At 36.3% G+C, this 27,531-nt stretch overlaps 1 protein-coding gene across 4 annotated transcripts; it reads right to left on the bottom strand.

The window, feature by feature from the left end:
* Positions 1–334: 334 nt before the first annotated feature.
* On the bottom strand, positions 335–27,099 carry ccdc178 (coiled-coil domain containing 178). Of its 4 annotated transcripts, XM_077245245.1 has the most exons (21): positions 26,947–27,099; positions 26,479–26,547; positions 25,508–25,644; positions 25,228–25,283; positions 24,924–25,000; positions 24,090–24,293; positions 22,907–23,127; positions 21,805–21,947; positions 21,047–21,200; positions 20,728–20,823; positions 19,817–19,953; positions 17,977–18,160; positions 17,281–17,343; positions 16,952–17,113; positions 16,641–16,754; positions 16,328–16,473; positions 16,091–16,250; positions 12,096–12,245; positions 6,951–7,085; positions 4,876–4,971; positions 1,574–1,671 (listed from the first exon to the last, which is right to left on the bottom strand). In XM_077245245.1, the coding sequence occupies exons 2-20, from the start codon at positions 26,531–26,533 to the stop codon at positions 4,885–4,887; spliced, it is 2,481 nt and encodes an 826-aa protein (XP_077101360.1). In that variant the 5' UTR covers positions 26,534–26,547; positions 26,947–27,099; the 3' UTR covers positions 1,574–1,671; positions 4,876–4,884. The 4 variants fall into 4 exon arrangements, with proteins under 4 accessions (XP_077101359.1, XP_077101361.1, XP_077101362.1 ...); XM_077245244.1 differs by lacking the exon at positions 4,876–4,971 and having other exon boundaries at positions 335–1,671; XM_077245246.1 differs by lacking the exons at positions 4,876–4,971; positions 6,951–7,085 and having other exon boundaries at positions 335–1,671.
* Between the last annotated feature and the right edge of the window lie 432 nt (positions 27,100–27,531).

Here is a 27,531-nt window from a genome sequence, read left to right as displayed (position 1 = left end):
TGTGTTGACACGAGAGTGGACAGTGTTACGTGAACGTGTGTTGGCGATTAATATTTTGTATAAAACTTTGTATAAATTTAGTTTTTTTTGCGCAAACAAAGCACTCGTGTAGCTTCACAAAACTGAGGTTACACCACTGGAGTCACATGGATTACTTTAATGATGTCTTTACTTCCTTTCTGGGCCTTTAAAGTAGTAGTTGCGTAGCTGTCAATGGAGGGACAGAAAGCTCTCAGATTTCATCAAAAAGATCTTCATTTGTGTTGATAAGATGAACGAAAGTCTGGAACGACATGAATGACATGAGGGTGAGCAAATGATGACAGAATTTTCATTTTTGGGTGAACTATCCCTTTAATAATGTTAACAACCATGGAGACGTCATCACAGTCTCTGAAAAGGCTCAATTAGTAAACACTGAAATTAACATTAATTAGATTAATAAATGCAAGTATTGTTCATTGTCAGTTCATCTTAATAATGTAATCGATGATGGTAACAAATAAGACCTTATTGAGAAGTTTTACTCAACAATCTAACGGATAATCCTAATTATCCAACGAGGATGTCACTTTTTAATGTCTTTGCTTAGCTATGATGGTCAGATGTAACTGATATTTCATTAATAGTTTTGTTATTTTACATCTCACCAGAGGAGGCACATAACACAAGGGTAACAAAAAGAAAGAACTAAAAAAAAGTAAAAGGCCGCACACACCAAACCATCAAAATGAAACCTCATTTTTGTAAATGAAACCTATTTGTCGATAGAGCACATCAGTCTTGTGAAGCGGGGTAAATTAGAAGGCTTGCGTTTCCGTGGGGTTGTGCAGAATGCCAGTGGGTAGCGTTCACACAACATCCCTCTGTGCATACTATTTACCCCTGGATTGCTTCAGGCTAATGTCTCAATAATTTTCCCTCTTTTTTTTTTCGCAGGTCCTTCCCACAAAGGACTTGACTAATGATCCATGGACAAAATGAAGCATTCAAATTTATTCATTAATCATTCATCTCCAGCTCATTGAAAATGCTAAACTTCCACAAAATTAAGATTGAATATTGAAAAGTGATTGAGGGAGACAGCTCTCTGAGGAGACAGGAAAAGAGAGGATAAACAAGCCAAAAAGGAGGGGAAAAATGACAAAGGACGCAGTGCGAGAGGCGGTCGAGACCAACCCGAGCCTGGTTAGGGTTACGCAGGTATACTATCCGCTAGTTAAGGTCAGAGGGGTTTAAGTAGGTGTAATTAGATCCAAGAATCTAGAGAAGCGTAGAATTTCTGTCAACACAGCCCCCTAATTATTCTCTTTTCCAATTAATGGTGACATAGATTAATTATCTGATGAGGCAAAGCCAATTGCAATCATTCACCCCGCTAAAATTAGATCATTCCTGACAGTAGCATGAAAGTCACCTGCTTCATTGTTATGGATTGGGCCGTGAGCGTCGGACGAGAGAGAGTGAAGCATGCTGGGGGTTTAAGTAAGTTGTCTGGCGCAGGTGAGCGTCCAATTACTCCGCTATCTGAACTGTAGGCATCTTCCTGCTCGATCCGTCGGCATCTGCGATGGGTCTGTTTGCTGGCTGCGGGACATGGCTGGTAGTTGAGTCATCTGTCAGCGAGAGCAGGAACTCAGAGAGGCGCCGGATTGAGTTTGACAACTCCTCCTGTTTAAATAGGCAAGCAAATGGAATCAATGAGTGTCAGCTAATTCAGTACAAAAACCTGTAGTGGAGCTGGAGCCAACAGAAGATCGACATTAATGCTTCAATATATATAATACTGGGAAAGGCTAGTATAGTTGGTCACCGATATATATGTTGTGTTGGCTAGCTTGCATTGTGGTGCTAGTCTTAGCATTTACATTAGATTTAAAGGCAATTTAAATATATGCACTGCAAACTCCCATTCAAATAAATGCTGTTCTTTGATCTTTCTATTCATCAAATAATCCTGAAAAATATTAAGCAGCACAACTGTTTTCAACATTGATAATAATCAGAAATGTTTCACGAGCAGCAACTCAGCATATTAGAATGATTTCTGAAGGATCATGTGACACTGAAGACTGGAGTAATGATGCTGAAAATTCATCTTTGATCACATATATAACAATAGAAAACAGCTATTTTAAGTTGTAATAATATTTCGCAATATAACTGTTTTTATTGTTTTTTTTATAAAATAAATGTAACCTTATGGAGTATAAGGAATGTCCTTTAAAAACAAAAAAAAACTTCATTATTCCAAATTTTTGACCGGTAATACTTGTATAAACCGTATATATACTACACTAAAACATAATATACAAATATAAAATGTATTATCCTTCTTTTTTTTGTCAGAATACACATACTTTTGAAGGGTCGTGACTGAAGAAAGACGCTTTGTGCCTGTGAAACGGATTAGATACGGCATTTACTAGTCAAACTTTGAATCATTCCCAGAAACCTATAAAAGAGCGACGCTGACAACTTGAGACACTTTAATTCTGTACTGTATGACAGGAGATTGAGAAAGACAAAACAAAGGAACGAGAAAGACGGTGTGTGCCACACTCCTGGTAAACTGTGTGTTGGTTCAGTGCATGCCTGTTTTAAAAACCTCAGCAACCAGTTTTTCTATTAAACTGCCTTGCACTGTCAACCAGCTTGGGAACTGAGCTGGCCTAGCCATGCAGAAATTTTCTGACTAACAATTATATCAGAAACAAGATCTTGGATTACAGTCCCTCGAGAGCAACGCAGTGGGCGTTCGCTCCAATTATTACTGGCCATTCACAACTCTCCACCCTGCTCTCTGTTGTTAGCAATTGTCAATTATGCTATCCCTGGTGTAAACTTGCATAACCCGGAACTGAGTGCCCAATCTTGCAGCGGCGTTACGAGATGACAGGCTTGTATGCTTTCTCTATTTCGTTTAACTCTTCCCCATATCTCTTTACTTCAGTAGAGTTGCTTGAAAGCAGTCATTTCTTCCTCAGGAAGACACAGGGACAGATCGGTGGAACTAGTTTTTGCCCACCGGCAACCCTCGGCGGCTGAGGCTCCACATGAGTAGATGGGTGGACAGGTTTGGCTTGTGGTCTCTTAGGGAAAGTGTTCGGACAGAATCAGCATTGATAAAAAAGTCTTTGCACACAGGACACTGCGATAGTTTAAGATGGTTAAAGGTGGCATGAAATGGAAAATCTAAATTATAATAATATTTACACACATATAAGAGGTTATTCTACATTAAAACAATCTGCAAGTTTCATATCTCAAATCTAACTCCCTAGTTTAAAATATGAGTTTTTGTTTCCACTCTTCTGAAACTGCAGGATTTGATTTTTTGTGTGTGTGATGTCATGGTGCTCTTAACAACTCATGTCTGCATCAATCACAAGTTGAGTAAGAGCATCTGGTATTGTTCTGTCCCTGGATGAGGACAAACTGCACCTCCAAAAACTTTCAGAGAGTTCAAACTACTAGAAATGCCTGGCTGAAGTTTATTTTTAACCGACGTGCCTGAGCGATTGAACGAGAATGCTTTTGTTTGTTCATCTCATTTCAAAATGGATTCTTCTTAATTATTCTCAACATGCTTTTTCTAAATATCTTTCTGTTGTTGTTTTTTTAAAGAGTGCCTAGTGTTTTGTCTTTGGAGACAGTCGTTGTGGTTGCATTGGTTCATTTGAATCTAATTCGGGCTCAAACATATATAGCTCTATTACAGCGCTGGCCATCAAAACACACGTCACATCCCGTTCAAACAGCAACTTATAGCAGCATATCTAATACATTCTCTTACCAGTAATCATAGCGACAGTGACCAAAGTAATATCAAAGATGGCGACATCTATAAAACTGAAAAGCTTTTTTTTATACTTTTGATATGACAAGTGTCCAACAGAGTTCATCCGTCAAATCTTCATTAACCGACAGCAGCTTTTATATCTGGGTGAAGAGCGGAGCAGTTGAGTCACACAGAACTGACAGGAACAGCTCTGGTGGAGAACGGTGACTGTATCTAAAACTCTCAGATGACACACTGCTTATATCTCCGTCACTGTAAGTTAACGAAACAAAGCGAAATCACACAAGACAATCCGCAGCACACGGTCTCGCACCGAAGGACACGACCTGTTCTGTTCATACACCGTGGGTCCTGATATATATAAAATGTAAATAACTGAACTGTGTGTGAAGTAACCATATTGAGGACTCAAACACAGGATTGACTACCGGATTCTGCTGCTGTGTGAACGTGGCACTTGTTTATGATGCTTCAAATACATGCAAAAAATAAATAGTATATTTAAGAAAAGTAAAAGACATATAATTAAAAATGGTGAAATTATATAGAGAAAAAAATAAAATCAATGCAAAATCAAAACATTGACAGTTTTTTTCAGCTGTCATACTTCAGTGGCTGATTTGTTGGTGTAAAAACTTTTTTTTCCAGCGTGAAAAAATAAATAACAATTATTGTTTGCAAAGTGATAACTGTGTATGATTGTAAATTGCTTTCCCTAAGTCCAAGAGGACCCCCTTTTCTCGGCCCAGGACAACATTCCCGGATGTCCCTCTGACAACGGCCCTGAATATATTAGTGATTTGAAATGTTATCGAAACATGACTAGAAAACTTGTATGGCTAGAAAACAGCTGTTTGAGGCTTTTCCAAGATGGCTTGCTTTAAAAAGGTTGTGTTCAATCTGGAAACAAAATATTTGATCACTTGTATCAAATGGATCAGACAGACAGAGATATTATTATGGATGATTTATCCCTCTCTTAAATACTTTTCATTAATCCCTTGTTTTGCTCAAATATTTTCTACTCATCTTCCTAGATTATTGTCATTTAGTAAAATCGCATATTTAATTACCTCATACTGTCATGAAGGGCCCCAGGCAGGGCAGAGGCCCTCCACAGCCTCTATATCCCCTATGCCAGTGGCTGTTTGGCCATTGTATGTTAGTTGCTGCACAAAACAAAGACAATGATAATAGGAAGCTGAGAAAAACTAAACTTTCTAATACCATAAAGTATCACAAGCCTTTAAACCAAAGGTTAGCTTCTACACGACTCCCATAGTTTTGGGTCATTTGAGAATGTTGATGCTTTATTGCTACGCCTTGCTTATTTCACAATGTAAAGTCTCCTATACACAATGCTCGTCTGTGTCTGGGGGAGGAGATCAACACAGAGCTGTGACAAAGTTTAGAGTAAGGCTGCTCCTTTTGTCCTTCACACTCGGAGGAGCTTGAAGAACTCCTCGTCTTCATGCTCCATTCACCAGCCTGACTTCCAGAGCTGGCCTCCCCTGACTGAGCCACAAACACACACCACCGCTCACCTCATTATAAGCACGCATAGTACACCTTCCACTGAGACCAAATACCTTTTGTGTTAGATCATTCAAACATTGCGGTTGCATTATTCCAATATACAAACTAATGTTAAACGCAATTCTAATTTTATTCAGTATTTAAATATAATTTTAATGACCTCGCATTTGTTCATGTGTTAGACATTTAGATATATGCACTATATTTTGTTGGTCTAAACATGCTAGACGGATGCTAGCACCTCGCACCATGTTCACAAATTTTGAAGATGTTTTACTGTATGTGAAGGCCCCTTAAAACTTAATGAATGCAGTTTTAATGTTAGAGGTCAAACGATATAGATTTTTTCAGAGCATTATACAATCCCGATATCAATAATTAGATGGATCAATAATACGTTTTTAACACAATACTTGTGAATTTTTATTTTTTTTATTTACTAGACTAGATTTTGGGTCTGACAAAAGTGAATTCTAATGGCTTTGTCGACTGGCCAAGTTTTGATAATCTTAAAATGGCAAAATATCTTCTGATATATCGATCTGGCCATTGTATCGGTCTATGACTCTTATATATTATTATATGATGCAATTAAATTTTTTATTAATCTACATCATTATTATTAGGGATGCACTGATATGAAAACTTTGGCCGAAACCGATAATTCTTTGAAAGCTGATGACCAAAATATTGGTCGATAAATCTAAATCAATTTTTATATCATTTTTGAGAGCCTGATTACAAAAACAAAAGTCTCACCATTAAAAAACATGTCCCAAGCACACAATTATAATGTTCTCATATGTTCTCATCTATATGACAGACTTGTGCTGCACATGTTGGACTTGGACTGTATTTTCCTTTTTTGAAGTGATTCCAATCATATTTCAAGCAAAACCATCATGTCAAGAGCGCATCTGAAGTGTCTCAGCTGAAGGAAATAATTCATTATTTATCGGCTTTAATACATCGGCCAAATTTTCTTATCGGGCCGATAACCTTAACATTAAAAATTATAATTTATCAGCTGAAACCGAAATGGTAGCTGATATATTGTGCATCCCTAATTATTATTAAATCATATAAACTTTAGGCCCTAGTCGACAGGAGAGATTCTTTTGCTTGACTTTCATGTCATGTAAATAAAAGTGACCATTGACCTTCTATTTATCGGTGTAACACAAAAAAAATGTTTTTAAAAACGTACACGCTGTTCTCTCCCATACAATTGAAGTGGATGGTGATCATCAACTCTCAAGTTCCAAAAAAAGACCATAAAAATAGTCCACGTGAGCAATATTTCTTATCTGATGTCAGAATAGCTTTGTGTGAGGAACAGCTAAAATTTAAGTCCTTATTCACTGAAAAGTGTTTATTGTATGGCAATGTGCACACTCTGCCAAACATCTACCTGTGTTTCATGGACGAAAAACATAATGAGGGTGAGTAAATAATGATCGAATTAAAATTTTTGGCTTAAATATTCCTTCAAGGACCAACCTCAACTTAAACTCAACAAGCATTAACCTGAAGGGGACCCATTGTAGTATATAGTGCAGCACTTACAAATAGTGTTGTGTGTGTGTTTGTAGGGGTACTAAAGAGCCCATACCTGGAGGGCTTTCATTTTCTGGTAGTTCTGGTTGGAGAGGGTCTGGAAGCGGGCCAGCTCTGCCTGGCTGTAGACGCTGCGGTGTTTGAAGTATTTTAGTATGGCTTTGTGCATCCTCTTCTGCAACAAAGAAAGCTGAGGAAGAAAGAAAGAAAGAGGGAGAGAGAGAGAAAGAGAGCGGGAATTGGTAAGGCAGGAGAGGAAATTAATGGCAGTGTTCAAGAAGAATGATGGAGGGGAATAGAGAAAGCAGTCAATAGCCCATTCTGCAGTACACGGGGCTGACAGGAATTTCACAGTCTCTTGCTCTCCCTGCCCACTCATGTGCACTGGGCGGAAACCAGTCACATCTGGCTGCCAGGATGGGGGGTTAATTTTCTCTAAATGCTTCAGCGGTTTTGTTCTAGCTCAGGCAAACTCGGTGACTGCAAAGCTGATGAGTAAAATATTTCGACTTCACTCACTTTAACTTTATACCAATCCCCTCCAGACATATTTTACACATACACAAAAAGTCATGAACCCCCTGCCGCAACGAGAAATTATTCTGAGTATACTGGAAAAACATAAAAAAATGAGAGAGAGAGAGTGTGTTTGTGTGTGTGTGAGAGAGAGAGAGAGATTAGAGAAGAAAGAAAGAAAGGAAGAAAGCATGCTGCTCTCTTTATTATTTGTGCAGTTTTCCATAAAAAAAGGGGGTTTCAATTCGGAGGGATGTCGTCCCTTGTTTCGCCCCATCTCTTCTCTCTTCCTTTAAGCTTATCATTGCTTGGCAATGTGTTCTTCGGAGCATGAAAAAACTAAAGCGAATTAGCTCAGCCTTTAACTGAACGAGTACAAAAAATATGTCCTTTATGGAGCCACGTCAAAAAAAAAAAAAAAAACTGTACTATCCTATTTATGCTACAAGTAACAATAGTTACAATATGCCGTCGAAAGAAGAAATGTACAAAAAGAAATATCAAAAAAGACTCCAGTCAAAGTGATGCAAGATACCAACTAACAATGAAACATACTTGCCTCTCTTGTAACAACCCAACTTTCGAGATGAGATGTAGACAATTCAATTTCTGTTAGGCCTTCAGGGTTACAATAGCAAACCTGCCACCAACCTTTTGTTTACAAGCATTAAAGTGATTCTGGATGTTTAGTTAGGCCCATGGTTTGTACATCTAACCACTGCAAGGGGGCGCTCTAGCTCTCTCATTCAAACTAAACTGGCAAATCCAACTAAACTGGCAAAATGCCAGTACGTCATATAACCCTTATTCTATATAAAAGTGATATGTTGATGTTGAGGACATAGTCACAGTGCCTATAGTCAATTGATAAAAGTCCAAAACAAAGAAGTTTGTCAGTACAACCAAAGGATGCCACATAAAACCACATAAATAATTAAATGCAATCTGTCACTAGCACACTAAAGCAAAAGACCCGTTAAATGTGCATTGCTATACTGTAAATAAAAGAAAATAACTTATTTGCCTCACTTTACATAAATACATACACACACATATATTTCTTCCATGAAATATTTTGAATATATATATGTATAACATTTTATGCTGTTTCTAGCCACATAAACTGTGCTTTAAAACACCGTCTGAATCTATTTGTCATGATAAATGTGGTGTGACAGTTTCATACATATGGAGGTGTTTTAATAGACATCTGATTAATATACATTCTATTCAGACTATTCATAATGGACCCTATACATACTTGGTATGGCATGGAAAACCTTTTAAATAATGTTAAGCTGTCATAAGAATCCATGTTTAATCAAGCGCAGCTTGGCCTACACATCCTTACAGAAATGTATAGAACTTTAAGAAGAGCTCGTTGTAAACCTCTATGAGATGCGACTACATCCGCTCTGAAGAAGAGAAAGCCGCAGCAGTCTGCAAATAAACAACAAACTGTAAAAAGGCTGAATACTGAGTAAAAGAAAATCAGGCTTTGATCACGAGCGTGGAGAATCCCGTCCACAGGATTTGCCTTTTGCATGCATTTCTCACTTGATAACATTCATGTAGTTAGATGAGGAGTTGTACGAGTATTAGTCTTTTGGGGAACAAACAATGTGTCTTGCTCTTCAGTAGAGTTTTACCATCAGCAGTAGAATAACAAATCATATTAAAATCATCTACAGCTAAAAAAAAAGCTATTTACTTAAAGTGACAGATTATGTGTAGATCAGTATAACTAGTATAACTAGAGAGACACAAAGCTTTTAAGCTGAAGTGTGCCAATTTTTTTGTGTAAATACCCTCTCCTATCATAGCTTAACATGTGAAGATATCAAGTAAGACATTTGTAGGTTAATTATCACACAATGTATAATTACAAGAATTGAAACATTGCCCTTGGTGGTTTAGTTTATGAACAAATGAGTGTTTCGAACAAACCTAATGAATCAAGTTAACGAATCATTCCAATGTTTAAGTTCCAGTTCACCGAGACTTGGTTTGAGTCTGAACGAGACTCGGACAAGCACCGAATGAGCTGAACTAACAAGGCATCTCATTCATGAACAAACTCATTCTTGATGTAAAATGATGCAAAGAGGTTATTAAAACTCAGTTTAAGCTTTCTATACTAGATCAAATCCAAAAACAATATTTTGCATTATCATCATTTGCAGGGAAAATGCTAAAACACTCTTTCTAGAAACTCTTAAGGCCCCAATATACTTGAAGCAAAATCGAAGAACGAACTGATGTGACATAATTCTGAACAAAATCAGGTCAAAACTAACTTTGTTTGGAGTTCGTTTTAGGAGTTTGCAACAGCTTGCCAAAGCAAACTTTCTGGAAAAATCACCGGCTGCTTAAACGAAAAATAACTTCGCCATGAGTATATCGTATGTAGATACGATATACTATTTCCCAAAAGCTTTCTAAATATGTTTTGGTCATGGGCGACTAATGAATCTTGTTTTGGTTACACTTTATTTTACAGGACGTGTATTACAGTGTACTTACCCATGAAAGGTTAGGTTTAAGTTAAGGTTAGGTTTGGGGTAGGTTCAGGGTTAGCAGCACCTAGTTATAACCCAGTTTTTGTTATTTCTATAATTAGTAGTATGTACATGCAGAACAGGACTGTAAAATAGAGTTCTACAATTGTTTTTTAACGAATCCTATCACTGAATGATTCATAACAAAAAAGACATCCACTTTGACGCCAACTACAGTATAATGCTGTAACCTACAGAAAGAGCGACTGAACAAATCAGTAAATAAATCTTTCTGGTGAACGGATTAAAAAAGACATAAATCAAAAATTGCCACCATTAGGAAGAATGCAATGATTGGATGAATATTTTATGGTCCTACTCTTATCACAGAAGATATATATACATTTATACTACAGGGCTGTTGAATGCTTGATTCTGATTGGTTGAGAACGTTCTAAGGTGTGCAATTATTTTCAGGGAAACGCACGGCTAACGTAGTTCCAGGCAGGTCTTGACCGCATTACAGTTCCATATCACTTCGCGTAGTTAACTGTAATAACGGAAAATAGGATACAATTCATAACAAGAAAAAACATGCAGCCCATGCGCTTGTTCTGCAATTTTCGATGTCTAACTTCACAATCAATGAAAACATGCAGTTTAATTTTAATAAACAAAGTATATAGCCCTATATAGTCAATAGAAAATTAAACTGAATAGGCCTATATAAATAAATTGATAGTCCTGCTGCACGGATTTTCGTAATTATAGCAGATAATAGGCTATAACAAATAAATAATTATTGATAGGCCTATAGCCTACTTGTTAATAGGACTTTGTGTTTCATTTACTACTGTCAATATTAGGAAAAAAACATGAACGAACTAATTAAAATGAATTGAATTAATTAATAAATAATCACATTGAAGCACATGCCTCTCTCTCTCTCTCTCTCTCTCTCTCTCTCTCTCTCTCTCTCTCTCTCTCTCTCTCTCTCTCTCTCTCTCTCTCTCTATCTCTAATAACTGCATTAATAACTGCATAAAGCCGGGGACACACTTATTGTAACGCCGGTTATGAATGTAATTTGATACTTTGTTATGATTGATCATGCCCAAACGCGTGTTCAGCGCGTTCAGTCTGTGTTTAAAATCTGCTGCAGTCGATGGAAACAGAATGTTTCAGACAGTCGTTAAGTATGTCCAGCATTAGTCTGCTATCAGTGGCTCAAACCTATAAATTGACAAATTGACGACAGCCCGTTGAATTATTAGAAAAATAATGCACACCGAGGTGTAACGGCCATTCCGCTTCGCGTCGTGACCGCATTACCACCTAGGGTGTGCATTATTTTTCTAATAATTCAACGGGCTGTCGTCAATTATTCCTTACATAAATACATTTAGACCTTTTAACTTAGCGATTGCTATCAGGATGTGAAGAGACTTTCAACCAGCATAACAAAAAAATCTGGAACAAGTCACCTACCCTGCCTTTAATTGCTCTGTACCTGTTTGTACAACCAGATGTGGGGAGCTTTGAGGAAACCTGTTTGAATACAGTCATTATTTTTGCATTTCCTTCATGTGACTCTAGCATAGAAATGGCACACTTCAGCTTTAACCTCTCACTGAAAACCTCTTTACATTGACAAGTGTTTGTTGTTATATACCAATATACACAGCCATATAGTGTTTTGGGAATGACAAATGCACTGCACTCTATAGATACACACTGCACTTACACAGTACAGCTTTGATGAATACCAGCAAAACCACCCATCCTTTAGTGATGGACGTACGTGTCATATTATCATTTTCCCAAACGTTCCCGAGATGCTGGTTCTTGAGAGCGTTTGCATCTGCCACGCGCCTGTTTTCTCTCACAGCCATGTGAGATGGAATAAACACACATGCACGCCAGAGCAACGCTGTCATGAAGCTTATCTCATCGTGATTAGATTACTGCAGTGGCCTCCTAGCTGACTGCCCAACTAAAACCAACCACCTATGACAGGCTGTGTGGAGCACGCCTGCGCACGCTAGTCCTCTCTCTCATCACTATTTTGCATGCCTGCTGTCTATCTCTGATGACAAAGATAGACAACCGCATCATTCACACATGCAGAAAATAGCCTTGATATATACATGCATATGGAAGAAGTCACGGAAAAAGAAATGTGTTACCTGCATGTGATCTTGGACGTAGGCCCGTGCTCTGTTTCTTCTTTCAAAAACACAAACGGCTTCTTGTCTGGCTATCATTAGAGCTCTCTGCAGTTCTCGGTACTCTTGCGCTAACTTCAGATTGTCTCGTAGCAATTTCTGTAGATGAACCTGGAACAGATTTGCACAGGACGTTCTCAGTCAGCTTCTGAGAGACTCTAACATATTATAATGAAAGGACACCATGGATAAACTAAGACAACTAGGACAAATAGTTCACAAAAAAATGAAAAATCTTGTCATCCCAAAAAATGCGTCATCCCAAACGTGTATGGCTTTCAAACATTTTCAAGAAGAGATTTTGAAGATGCACTTTTCCATGCAATTACAATGAATGGACTGAAGCTTCATTAAAGGATCCAAAAGCTGATTATATGACTTATGCACTATATTTCAAGTGTTCTGAAGCCGTACAATAGCATTTTTGTGTGAGGAACAGACTGAAATTTAAGTTATTCACTGATAATCTTGCCCTCCAGTGGGCTGTTAACCTCTGTGACTGGATCATTGAGTCAGTGAGTTGAACTCGAGTACCGGATTAGTCCGATTCATGAACAAATCATTCAGTTTTGTGAACTGGATCAACTGATTCATTAAAAAACAGCTGATTCAAAAAATGATTAGTCCACAACTAGACATTGCAATTTCTATCACAAACTCATATGAATATACCATGGACACTAACATTTTGTTTTGTTTCTCACAATTTTGTCGTATGGACCACTTTTCACTGTAAAAAAAGATTTTACAAAGTTGTAAATAAAACAAATAATATTGGAGTACGTTTTAAAAGACAATATTCATTCTATTAAATTTTTTTCACTTTTAATTCAATTTGTTACTTGATGTTTCTTTATAATTAATTGTGAATTTTGCTAGAAATTTCCAAGGGAAAATTGTTTGTACACTATTTGTGTACATTTATGGTGCATGTGATTCCTTTTGGCAACTGTATGTGCCTATGTGCATCTTGTGTCTACAGCATTTGCATATTTGTTTGCATTTTGCTTGTTTTACACCCAAATGGTGAAACCAAACCTGTTCGAATACAGTAACTCATGTAATCATACAGCACTTGAGGAAGAATGTAAACAAATTACAATAAATAACTCTCTGATTTGCTTGTCTCCACAACCCTGTGTCAGCATCGTATACGTGGAGAAAGGAGAGAGAGAGAGCTATGGGAAGAAAGATGAAGAGAGAAAGAGAAGAACATTTTTTGCTCTACCTGGGAATAAGGAATAATGAAGTGTGGCTGGGCAGTAAAACGACCCAGCGCTAAACTGATGAGTTTAACCCAGCACAGAGAGTGGCAGTAAACATGACAAATGCCGGCTATTGATTTAAAGCTTAATTACTGCATGCAGTGCTGACAAAACCCGTCTGATGCACCTCTGAAATGTAAATGGGACAAATTACACTTCATTGGCCATAAGAAACTGATGGTGTCTGCACTTTGCATCCTACTGCTTTTCTACTCACTGAGCGTCTGACTTCATCAAGTAAACAAGCTACATGAGAATATGATGAGGGGAAAGAAAAAACCCCAATTCAGCTTGTGAGGAAGTCACAGTGGAGTGTGTCCATAAGTGTAAGTTACATTTACCGCATCTCAACTCATGGTGCAAGGAAATGCACAACTGTTTTAATGGTTACCATTGTCAAGGTTATAATCCGTGCTGCAAGTCAACACAAAAAACGGATTTACTTGCTTTATTCAATCCTTGTCTTATTGAGCTCAATTAATTGGTGCTAGTTTTTCTATAAAAAATAATCTCTATGTAAAAAGACACCTCCTCTTTTTCATTTAATATGCTGTTTCACCATGGAAGACATTGACCTTAATGGAGCAGCAATGGAGAGGTCATGGCATTGACTCCCAAGGGAACACACATGCGGATGGATTATGAATCTGTTGCTGTTTTTAAAAATATATATAGGGTATATATATATATATATATATATATATGCCGCTGTCAAATCGATTAATCACGATTAATCGCATCTACCATAAAAGTTTGTTATATATTTATAACATACAGTATGTCACACACATATATATATATATATTTACACACACATATTATACAAACAGAAACTTTTATGTTAGATTATGATTAATCGATATGACAGCACTAATATATATATTTATATATGACAAAAAGTCGCAATCACAAGAAAAAAGTTGTAACTGTTAGATATGAAATCGCAAACTAAGCTTTATAAAGACATTAATCCATTTTATTTCTTTAAAAGTCACAATTTGGGTTTTATTTTTTTTCATACTTGCTTCCATAGAGTTTTACTTTCAACAAGGAAAAATTATGTAGAACCAAATCATGATGATAGAAAAACCAAGAAAAGAAAATTCTGTGTACACTACAAAAAACAAAAAAAAGCCACTTCCTAATAAGATTGTCCCTCTCATCTAAAACACATGACGCTGTGGTCATCATCCAGTGCTGTGCATCACTATCCATATTTCCTGTCTTCATTAACATCTCATGACTGTGACGTCTCAACAATGCGCCTCAGGTCAACCAATTCTGACACAGCCTCTCATTGTTCGAAGTGTTAAAAGTCAAAATGTGTCTGTTGGGCGATGAATCTTTGTGCCGCTTTATTGTTTCCTGTGAGAAGTCTAAAGAGACTCTCTGCTCTGCTGCCCTGCAGCAAGTTAATGGCAGACTGGCTCTATGAGGGAGGACTTTTAATTCGGCTCCTGTCTCGCACCAACAACTTGTTTGGAGTTTGCTGCTTCTGCGCGCATGGCGGATTAAGCCCCATTGCCTTTTCTTGTTTTGAACTAATGCATTCTTGATCACCGTTTAATGAAACTATATACCACATGGCGATTTCACATTAGATAAGCCATGTGAGACTTTCATCAGACGCCGGGCTCTGACTGAGGCCATAATCCCGAAACTCAACTCCCCCAATAAATAGCTTTTTTCCTCCGAAAATGAAGTGATAATACGTGGGTTTCATGCAAAACATAACATATTATCTCTGACACAAAATTATAAGAGCTTTCATCAAATTAGTAGAGGGAATGTTAGTAGAGGTGTGATATTGAGTGTCGGATATTCCAGAGCAAAGGTGTATTAGGATAGTTATTACACACACACACACACACACACACACTAAACATATCGCCCTACATCAGATTAAAGACACTGAGATGGCCCTTTAAATTGACAGTGTTTCAAAACATAAACCCTTTTTCATATGTACAACTTCAAGGATGTAAAAATCTTTACGAATCCTCTGAAACTGCAGAAACCTTTGTGAGGGTTGGTCACAAGTGATCCAGTTCAACACTTAGACACAATCCCATTGGGGTACATTTGGTCCAAGAAAGGCATTTTAATTGGAAAATGTATTTATAAATGAAATCCAGTTGGGACTAGTGGAAGTAAATTAATTTGTACTCTTTATATGGACAAATATAATTATATTTAAAGCTAAAATAGCATAAAATGAAACACCATCAATGTTACTGTGTAACATTAACATTATGATCAGTCTTATCTCACAAAACCGAATGAAACCATTATAATGTCAAAATAAATGTAATGGTGTAAAATAAATATTAAAGTCTTATTTATTAAAAAAAATTAAAATAAAATCAACCTATGATGAACAGCATGAATAGAAGTCATTTGGCATCATGGGGTATTCCATAAAAATTTACGCAGAGCATCTTCATACAAAGGAAATCTAAATATTTATAAAGGTAATTTATGCTTGAATGGTGATTGGAGCACATCAAATCCCCTAACCAATCAAATGCACTCATGCTCATTCAGCTGATCTGTTGTCTGATATGTAAAGAAAACATTTGTTAACCTGGATTATAGCAAGTATTTAAATAGAAAAGCTGATCTAGACCTTATAGGAACCCCTGACAAAATAATCTTGACATAAATGTAAATATGACAGAAAGGGTTCTTAACCTCTGTGTCCTTCATGACAGCCTGGCGTTGAGTGAACAGCGCTGAATGAATCTGTGCGTGTTGAGACTTCCTCTGTTCACAGGACGCTATATCCCTTTTAACGTTACCCATCACTACTGTGGCTGTCCCATGTTTGAATGCCAAAGTGTTTGACAAACACCTGAAAAAAACAACAAATAAATTATAATACATAGAAATGTGTGTGTATACACACCACACTATATCTGCATTTCTTACTGTAGCTCCTCTATAACGTCTGGCATAGTGATGATAGTTTGCTCCATCATGTCTAATTCTTGATTTAACTCTTTAGACTTCAGGTCGAGCTCCTTGATCCGATCTGAAATCTCCTCGTACCTCAATATGACAACACTAAGTTTTTCCTAACAGCAAATAAATAAACATACCATCATTGAATGAATAAATATGGAATTAAGTAAGTTTTTAAGTAAGCCTGTTAAGTACAAATCTGCAATATTGTTGTATATGTAACATTTATCACATAAATATCTCATACTGTTATATAAATCAAGTATAATTTTATTTTCACCTTCACCAAATCCAAACATTCCTGGTGGTGTTTCTTTTTTTCTTCAAAATCATCAGAGAGGCTTCTGTGTGTAGTTTGTAGGTCATTTAGTTTTGCTTTTAACTTTTCAATTGTCTGAGAAAATAATAAAAGAATGAATATATAAAGAGAATAAACATCCTTATGCAACTGGAAACTTTGTTCAATTACTTCACTGGATCTTTAAGTCAACATGAATCAAACTTTCTCATTAAATTTCCACTTGGGCCATGAAATAAGCCGTTACTTGAAACACACTCTAGTGACATGTATTCTATGCTGATCAGATTTACCTCAGATTTCTCTGTATATGTCTGTCTCAGTTGCTCCACCTCTGTCTCTAGCTGAGAGGTTGAAGATAAAGCACCTTCATACTTTTTCTGCAGTTCCTCTTTCACCCTCTCACTCTCTGTTTGTTCACGATTATATTCAGCTGCCTCTGTGTCCATATTGCCCTGAATGTAAAACATGTCCTCAATTACAATACATCTATACCAAACATTAACATATACATAAACAGTACACACAAACAAGTGCAATCCTGATATTGCTTCATGAATTATTCATTTATTTAATAATTAAAAGATGTATGATTGTATTCATTAGGCAAGTTAGGTTTTACCTGGAGAATATCTATTGTGGTCATTTCAGTCATTACCAGGGTCTTCATTTTGTCTACCTGTTTCTGCCCCCAAAAAATAAAAACATCACACATTAGCTCATTTTAAAGCAAAAAAAAAACCCCCAAAGACTGCTCAAAAGTGACAACATACTATACTATAATTCTCTATACACACAAAAGGATAAAAGCTACAGCCGATGAAAGACTTTCAGTGAATAATAATTTATATTTAGGTCTGTTGCTCAATATAGAGCATGTAGAAGTACTTTTATGGTGTTTTTATCTTTTTTGAAGCTTGACAAATGCCAAATTTGCACCGCAGAGATGGCACAAAAGCACTTCTGAAGTGGCATTTACTGTAGGTGACTTTACACAGATTGTTTAATTCTGCTTAGAGGTGGCATAAATGCATTTACACAGCAATTACTGAGCAACTATTGTACTTTGATACTAGGGGCTGAGGTGGGTCAGAGCAGGCATAATTTAGTCTGGCTTTTATGCCGCATTACATCTTTACACAGATTTTTGAGGAGGCTCAGAGAAGCCTTAACTTGGCTGTGTAAAATGAGAAAAAATAACAGCATGCAGGTGTGGAAGGTTTACAGAATTTGTATTTTTGGATCCGGACCCTTTCTAAGAACGCTGTTTGCTCATGAACTCATCTTTAGATCTGCATGCGGCACGTGTTCCTCTTACCCTGTTCCTCAACTCCTCCAGAAAGGTTTGGCGCTCCAGCTGGTCCAGCTTGGCTTTGGTGTCTGAATGTTCGGCGGACACACTGTCGAGCTCATCTTTGAGTGGTTTCCACTGCTTCTCACTTGCACTGATCTTGAGCTGGATGAGCTTGTGATCCATCAGTAACTGTTTCACTGCCTGTTTGCTGGAACAACATCATAAAACATAGTCTTCCACACAGCATTCAGCTAATTTCATAACTAGAAATGAAATAGCCATGAATATGTGACATCCAACTGATTAAACAAGATGTGCCAAATCAAAGCTGGAATAGTTACAATATGACACAATGATTAAACAACATCTAGAAGAACTTAGTTTAGTTCATAAAGCATAATGCAACTACAGCATTCAAATTAGACAAGAATCAAACTTTCGTTTGTTAGAAAGCTTCTAAAGATCTAATATTTACTATCACTTATATTAAAAATTAATATTAAGAAAATGCAACTGTGAACAACTTTACAACAGCTGAAAAGTTTGCTAAATATAAATTTTAATACATTTATATAAATTTCACACACATACAGTATATTGCATATAATTGGGCCTATACAGCTCATGGTAATATCCATACATTTCAATGTTTGATTATCTACCTTATATTTAACGTAAGAGCAGGTGCGGCATTTGAAGGCTTCCGGGTGTCATCCATGTTTTAGTTATTTTAGCTGTGCAAAAACAGTCTGCTATGCAACTTGATATTGCAAACTAGTATGGTATTTGTAATCAAAAACACACTGGTTTGTAGCGCAAAATCTTCCAAGTTATTTACTTGTAGCGGCTAATGAAGTCTTGCACATTCACAGAAAATAGCTTACTTCCCAATTGCAAAATAATGTGGATAAGGTATCTTTTGATACACTTAATAATTTTGGTACTGTGTTGGGTTGGCGCTTGATGTCCAAGGTAAAATCCTGATCCTGACGCAAAACCAGTTGAGAATCATCGTGTTAGTTCATGTTGTTGTGCTGCTTCACAGCATTTTAATTTTAAGAGCAATGCCACACACACCTACACATTTTTAATGAAGTGGAATTAGAGTTGTTGCATGATTTCATGACATGATCTGCGGAACACAGATTCTGTGTTGATAATTAAAGAATCCAAAACTCACACAACAGACCAATGAACCACAAGACATATCCAGCACATTTCTCATAGTGTTGTCATCTGAGTCTCCATCTCCAACATGGAATGTAATGTTGATCCATAAGTTCAAGTTGGGAAGAATTACTATCCAGATATCATAGTTTCTCATGATGTGTTAGAGTTTCAACTAAACGGCGACACATGAGCAAAACTGTTGGCTTGTGTGTGCAAACATATGGTCTTCATATATCTTATGGACGTAACTTCATTTGTCGTTGCCGTACCACGGACAATTTAGGGGAAGTAACAACAACTGATTGTTTTTCATTTTGATCGATTTCAGTTATTGCAGTTCAATGAAAAATCTTGTTGTTGTTGACCAATAAAATTAGGTTATTGTGCTTGACCTTTCAGTGTGCGTGAACTGTATAGACTGTATATTGAGTATAATACTGTTTATTACAGTTTACTTTACCAATTTACTTATTATAATTATACATAACTGTGCTATAAAATAGAAATTTTACAATAAAATATTGTATTCGGAATTTTACTATGAAATAAATGCAGGCTTGGCCATTTCCTGTCATAACACAACAAATTAATGCAAAACACTGCAGACACAGCTAATTAATAGTGACAATTACTTGTATCCAAGAATATTATTTTAATTCAAAATAAAATGTTATCTGAAGTTAATGGGACAAACCTTTGGTAGGTCTTTCTCTTGTAGTCTTCCATTTCCAAGGTTTGCTCTTTGTTTTTGTCTCGCAGGGTTGATAAGTCATGTTGCTTTTGTCTTAAGATTGCATTCAATCCAGACACCTTTTCATCACCTTCAAGTTTCTGATGAACACAGTAATGCCCATTATTTTGAGTAGCTATATATGCTAATGTTAAGTCTTTGTTTAAAGGCAACCACATAGAAGATCAAAGATCACATATCAAATATAACTGCTTTCTAGCACACACACACACACACACACACACACACACACACACACACACACACACACACACACACACACACACACACACACACACACACACACACACACACACACACACACACACACACACACACACACACACACACACACACACACACACACACACACACACACACACACACCAGTGATTGTTCTAGCAAATAAGCATAAACTTATTCTCAATTCATTTCATATTTCAAAACTATAACAGTCATGTGTCAAACATTCATGAAAACTCAGAAAAAAATTTTTTTTTCACATAGCACCACCTATGGTCAAACTAAATTTCCAAGTTTCCTGGAAAGTTTCTAAACTTTTCAAACTCAGTTTTGGCAGAACACCATCAAAAATGCAGGAAATACAAATTAAAAAGGAATGAGCAAACTGCAAAAGAAACAACTGAGCGCTCTGCAGCTCATTCACTCAAGCGTAGTGTAATTGTGAAATCAGGGCTTAGACAAAATGGAGGCTCTAAGAGAACAAACACGGCAGATCGGTGCAAAGAATCGTGGGCCTTTCCTGCCCTCCAGAGGACGTGAGGGTTGACATCTCCAACACGGCACATCATTTCACCTCTGATTTATATCATCTACAATAACAAGCTGTTTCTCCAACAGGCTGTTATACTTACAGATGTTTGTATTTGGTTTTGAAGCTGCATTACGTCCTTATTCTTTATCATCAATATCTCTTCTTTTTCATCGATTTCCGCTTTTAATGTTCTGACCTGAAAAAAGGGTAAGTGTGAAATATATAAGTGTCATATTTGGAATCCAAAATGAACAACAGCTCTTTCAGTGGACTAATTTTAAATAAAGCATAAAAAAATATTGCAGTAAACATGAGCTTATGATTGTTACAGAATATTCTCTTCATAATATTTTAACGGATTCGATCAAATATCCTGTGAGCAAAGGTGTCAGGTGAACGTATTGTAAATTAATACTGACTTCATCATTTAAGTCCGTTTCCTTCCTCTCAAACCGGTGCGTCTCTTTCACCAAGGCTTCGATTTGTCCATCTTTCAATGTTAGTTTTTCTACCAACCCTTTCATTTTTCTGTGAAACACCTCACACTGTGACTGCAGCTGGCGTAACTCACTCCTGTAAGCAGAGAAATTGTGTCATCCCCCTGTAATCAACTTTACACGTCGATATACTTCATACTGCACATGGAGGGCCGCAGCTACTCTATAAATGACACCAATTGTTTTATCAGTATTCCAAAAGTATCTACATGGTTTTAACTAAAGGAAATTGAGTCAGCAAGTTACTTTTGGTTTTCACTTATTTATTTGCATAATGTCAATGTGTTTTGTGTAGAAGTGTAGAAGACTAATCCTAAAATCTATAATCCTATAATCCGAAAATTTGCTAAACATGTTCATAAATGTGGGACGAAAGTATTGCATGAAATGTCTGGTTCAACCTTTAATGAAGATAACATAAATTAGAATGTGTTAAATGTGTTTTACAAAGTGTAAATGTGTTTTACACCAGTAGAATATGTTATGAAATGGTTGATTATGTATAAAATGTTTTTGATATTGATATTATAACCTGCCTACAAAGTGATGGATTGGAATTAAATTCTGAAGATGGAGAGAACAGCATTTTAGTGACACCTTCTGTCTGGACTGATATAACACGCGTGCCGTTTACTGAGATAAAATACAGGCCTGATGTCAGTGAATAAATGACGACTCACAGTTTGTCACTTAGATGATTTCGGACCATTTCAATTTCTTTGTTCATTTCTTCATTCTCAATGTCTGCTTTGAATTCCTCCTTTTTAAGCTCCTGCTGAAGACTCTTTAGCTTGGGGGAGATGTTTGAAAAAGTCTCAATGGCCTAGAGAAACATGTTTATGAAAAAATTTAACAGTCAGACAATGTTTATCATGGCAACAAAGCACGGTGTGTAAAAAAAGATCTTTCATACTTCATAACAGATCTACTTTCCAGAAGTAAAAATCTCCCAAAAACAGACCTTGAGCTCAGAGGTCGTTAGGAGGTTTTATAAGCTTCTGTAGAAGTTAGTGTTATTTCAACTTAAAATTATACATTTCCTGTGAAGTCTTTGGAAACGATCCACCAATCAGTCAAGTCGTGGTTACCATGGAAATGGGCATTACAAATCATGTGATCGGTATACTGTTGTACTGTCAGTGTTATTGTACTGTAAACTAAAACTAAAACTTTTAAAAAATCATTTACATTTTAAATTAAATGAAATAAGGCTGAAATAAAATAAAATATAAATATTAGATGAAAAACTTAAACATAGAAAATAAAATACAATAAACTAAATACATATTTAAAAAAGAAATACAAAAAAGTACTAAAATTTAATAAAAATAACAAAAACAGGACAAAATTACTAAAACTTAAAATGAAAATACAATGAAAATGTATTAATATATATATATATATATATATATATATATATATATATATTAATACAATTTCAAAATATTAATAAATACTAATAGTAAATAAATAATACTAAAATAAAAATGTGGATAGTTAATTTACATATAAAAGAACACCATATAAGAACCTAATATAAGTCTTTTTTCCAATTTCGAAATATTAAACATCTAAATTCTTAGCACTCTTTAATAGAAAATTCTAAGAAATACAAAAAAAATAAACGAGAAAAAATCGTGCACTGAAAAAGTGAGTGGTCACTGTTGCGCTCCTCTAGTACGTTTCAGACTCTTTTAGATTGTCCGACATCCCTTCTTTGGTTGTCTTATTGATTTCAGGTCTTCCAAACAAGCCAACAAACAGGCAGCGCAGTAAACACACCTCATTTTGTGCTGTTCGGATCTGCTTCATGATTTCAGTCTCCAGCTGGAGTCTCTCGTTCACGAGCGGGCCGTGTTTCCTCATGAAATCGATATCCTCCTTCAGACGTCGGTTCAGCACCTCTGTGTTGGTCAGCCTGTCTCTCACCTGCGGCAGCTGATCTCTCCTCATCTTCAGCTGCCACGTCAGCTCAGCGATGTCTGTGCTGCAGGCTTCACGCTCTGACGGTGCAAATATAAGACAAACAAATGCGAAAAGTCAGGAATGGGGCAGAAAAGACATTATCTTGGAGAATAAACTCTTTAAAAGACACCATAGCATGAGTTTTGTGGCTTTTAGTCCATCTTAGTTAGCTTGAGGTCATCTATATGCTTGTTTACTCTTAAACAGTGTTGGGGGTTACGCAGTAACACGAGTTACAGATTACTTTTTCAAGGAACTAGTAAAGTAACGCATTACTTTTAAATTTACAACAAAATATCTGAGTCACATTTTTAAATAAGAATTAAAGTAACTTTGATTTTCCATTGATTGAGTGACACCTGCACTAATGTGCAGAGACGTCGTGTGCGCCGTGTAAACGTGATGGTTATTTTAGTTCTACATTAAATGTGAGCAGGCATTTACTCATCTCGCTTGCACAAAAACACATTCAGTATTCCTCAAAATGAATCAAAACAGTAAAATGCAAACTCAGAATATTTAAATGTTAAATAACACAAATAAACTATGTATTTAATCTATATTAACCAATATCATTGTTGCTGTTCTTCAATGATCCAATTCATCCATACTAATAAGGAAAAATTACTTTATATAAACATCACATTTGTGTTTAATTTTTTTGTTTTTATTGCTGAATTAAGAGTGTTAAACTTTCTTCTTCTGCGATCCAGAATGGCAGCACAGCTGAAAGGTTTGTTTGATCTTAATGGAAATTATTTTAGTATGTTTTGTTTTAGTTAACGCTAACAACACTGCAGCAAAGGAAATAACAGGGTTTTAAAAGGTTTTTATGACCTTACTGAATATTTTTGTACTGCACACCATCATAATAGAATAGAATAGAATAGAATAGAATAGAATAGAATCTTTATTGTCACATTGCTGGGCCAGAGGTAAAATGTAAGTGCTAGAAACTTTTAAACAACTATTGCGTGTCATGATCAACATCCAGTCTGACCTTTCTGCATTGCAACGGGAAACTCAATCTGCTTCCAGACACAAAGACTTTCCAGTTTCTCGGAAAGTTTCCTTGCTTTCTCCTTTTCTTCCTGTAGAGCCTTCTCTGCATCTCTCCGATCACACTCAAGACGCTCGACCAAACTCATCACCTCCATCAGGACATCTGCGGCCTCCATCCAGAGGGAAGTCAACACCTTACTATCTATTTACAATTACCAAATTATTACCACAAAACACAATATTCAAAAACTCAAGTGTTAGCAAGCAACAAATTATTCACAACTGAAGTCCTGCTTGAGGAATCCACAATTGAAATATGTGCTTTCCCATACCGTCGTAATGTCCGTAGGACAGTGATGTGGGATGAGGCATGCTACTACTTAATGGTTTATTTATTTAGTGCTTTATACTGTACAATACAGATTGATTCAAAGCAGCTTCACATTAATAAAACAGGAAGATAACAGTGTTAATGCTGTAAAATTCATCAATTATAACACAAATTTAATTTAACCAGTAAAGCAGCTCTACAGAAGACAATACTGTCATTAATCATCTCATTATGAAACAAGTTCAATTCCGCTACAAGCTGCTCCGCAGAAAACAAGTGTCCTTATTCCGCTTGAGTCAGTCAATGTTGATTCAATTTAGTTCAATAACAGTGTCGATGTTGCAAAGTTAGTGTCATTATCCAGCTCAATATTTTTTGTCATCTGATAGTGTCACTAAATTGATGATATTACTGAATATTAATGATCTTTTAAACCCCCAAAAAGCAAAGCAAACTAAATGCAATTTATAGCAAAATATTAAAATGGAAGAATGTCATTACCTTGTACACAAAGCCCCATGCCTTCAATAAGCAGCTTTGAGCTTCCTATGGCATTCTTGCTTTTAGTAGAAAAACATCTAAAAACACAAAGGAAAAATACACTATTTAATCAAAAAGTTTAAATAATAGTAATAAATGAAACTACGAACTGGATTAAAATTATTTTCTGATGATATATCAGAGTCCACATACTGTATAATGGGAGTAAACCATAAAGACTGCTGACCATAAGTGCTATCTTACTGGAAAAATGGTTACAATTGATGTATGTGATGTGGAAAATCTATAATGCTTTATGGCTCACTTCCAAATGATGCTGTGGTTGTTTTCATGTGCAGTTTCATGCTGAGCATTATCACCCTAGAAGACAAGAGACATTCATTATTCATTCATTATGTAATATGAGAGCAGAGAAAATAACATGCGATTCAATCCATATAACTGCAAGCTCAATCTGGGTTTAATCTGTGTGGCATTGGTTTTGATCTAGTCGTTGCATTATTGTGTTTGAGTCTTAGTTTGCATATACAATGATGCTCTAAATTAAATGATAAAGTCCATTATCAGGTCATGTTTGATTTTACCTGTTGGCCCCAATTTTCCAGTTTGGTCTGCAGTTCCTGGATGTGACAAACTGCTTTGTTCACACATGGTGTTGGAGTGTTAACCAGAGCACAGCTGCGACGCCTACTGGAGCAAACCGTTTGCAGCTTTCCCTGCTCTGAAACACACAACTGACTTTGATCACAGAGATAGAGAAGATCTCGCATTGCACCATATACACTGAAACCTTAAAGTCGGCATGAAACTGAAGTTGTGATAGTCTTTTCTTTTCTATTGTGATGTATCCTGCTTCCTGAACAAGAAAAAAAAAATTTGTCCGTGGGGAATTGCTTGGATGGTTGTGGTTTGCTATTGGTTGACTTCATGTGAGTGACAGGTTGCCCCGCCCTCTCGCCAGTGAACGCATCATCAGAGGTCACTCTTCTGCCGGTATTAGACTCGCGTACAGCCGTTACCGGAAGCCAGTGATTATAGATTATAAAGTTATAAATATGGATATTTTTCTTACAAAACTGTATCGCTTCGCTTCAGAAGCCCTTTACCAACCCCCTGGAGCCGTGTGGATTACTTTTATGGTGGATGGATGCACTTTTTTGGGCTTCAAAAACCAAGGTACCATTCACTAGCATTATAAAACTTGGAAGAGCCAGGATATTTTTTAATATAACTTTGGTCGGAGGTCTGAAATCATATAAACCTAGGATGGCTTGAGGATGAGTACATGTTTTATTTTTGGGCGATTTTTTATTTTTATTTTTTAAATAAACATTTATTTAATGTTGTCTTTAACAATGGCTTGTTGGGGGGGAAATTAAATACAACTTTTTGGAGTACATTGTAACTAATTGTACAGTATCCTCCATGTATATGTGCTTCTTATTGTGGCTAATCGTATATTGCTACATCATAATCACAACAGTTTGGGAATGTATATTATGATCCTCCTTTTTCCTCTATACTCAATGCTAAACAAATAACATTGACATTTTACCTGGTAAGAATGCTTCTTCACTTGAAGGAAACTTGAGTAACTTTATGTCAGGCATCTCTCAAGAAGCATCTATGAAAATCAAAAATCAATAACTTAATGAATCAATAAACAACTATTGATCACTTTGTCATACCACTAAACCAAATGCTTTTCTAAGCTTAGCTGTCAAACACTCTCTGAGTCACACAAAAGTACTGTTGCGGTAACAGTGATGCTTTCAGATTGCATTACATTTACTATGGTACTTTGATTTTTAAAAGATGTTAATGTGGTAAACATTGGCTCTTAAATTTGTGTTGTGGCATTGACATGAAGCACAACAGCTCTATAACTACAGTTTGCACTAAATAAATATTGCTATCTTAAGTTAATTAGTAATGAACGCAAGGTTAAAAAAAGGTAAGTCGCATATCTGCTGACTACAGCAACACAACCGGTTTGACTGTGATTCACGCTCTCAATACTTACGTTATTCCACGCTAAACCGCAGAACGTGTAGTCGTGAATGATATTTATTTTATTTTTGACCCATCAAGCGCGATATGATAAATGTTGGCACATATCTCAGCATTGTGTCACGTCGCGGCCTGTTTCATACTTTGTTTCCAGCCCCCCGCTTTTAACGTGCGCGCGCGGTTACTAGGCAACAAGAAGGCTTTCATTCACCACGGACACAATAGACAAAACTGAGAAAGTGAAAAAAAGCCTTTCAGGGTTTCGAAGGTTTTGATGTTGAATGGTAAATACAATCAAGTATTAAATGTATTCCGGGTATGGGTGATGAAAAGTATTAGGACACACTGCGCCACACTAAAAAAAAAAGAAAAGAAAAAAAATGCAAGAATGCAAATAAATGCGTCAAGAGCATGGAAATAAAGCTAAACACAAAACAATTTACACACACATGTATGATTAATCGCAATATAATATACACACGTAGCCTACATACAAAAGTTTTTTTTATTTTTTTTTTACAAACTTTTATGTTAGATGCAAAACAAACACAAATACTTGCTCATAACATTTTGCCCAGGCCAATTTTTTCTATATTCT

Source organism: Siphateles boraxobius, unplaced genomic scaffold (assembly GCF_051911475.1).
Source record: "Siphateles boraxobius isolate OS27281-9 unplaced genomic scaffold, OSU_SipBor_1 26, whole genome shotgun sequence".
Taxonomy (NCBI): Eukaryota; Metazoa; Chordata; class Actinopteri; order Cypriniformes; family Leuciscidae; genus Siphateles; species Siphateles boraxobius.
Note: the sequence above shows the minus strand (reverse complement) of the source record. Positions and strands in the feature narration are given on the sequence as shown.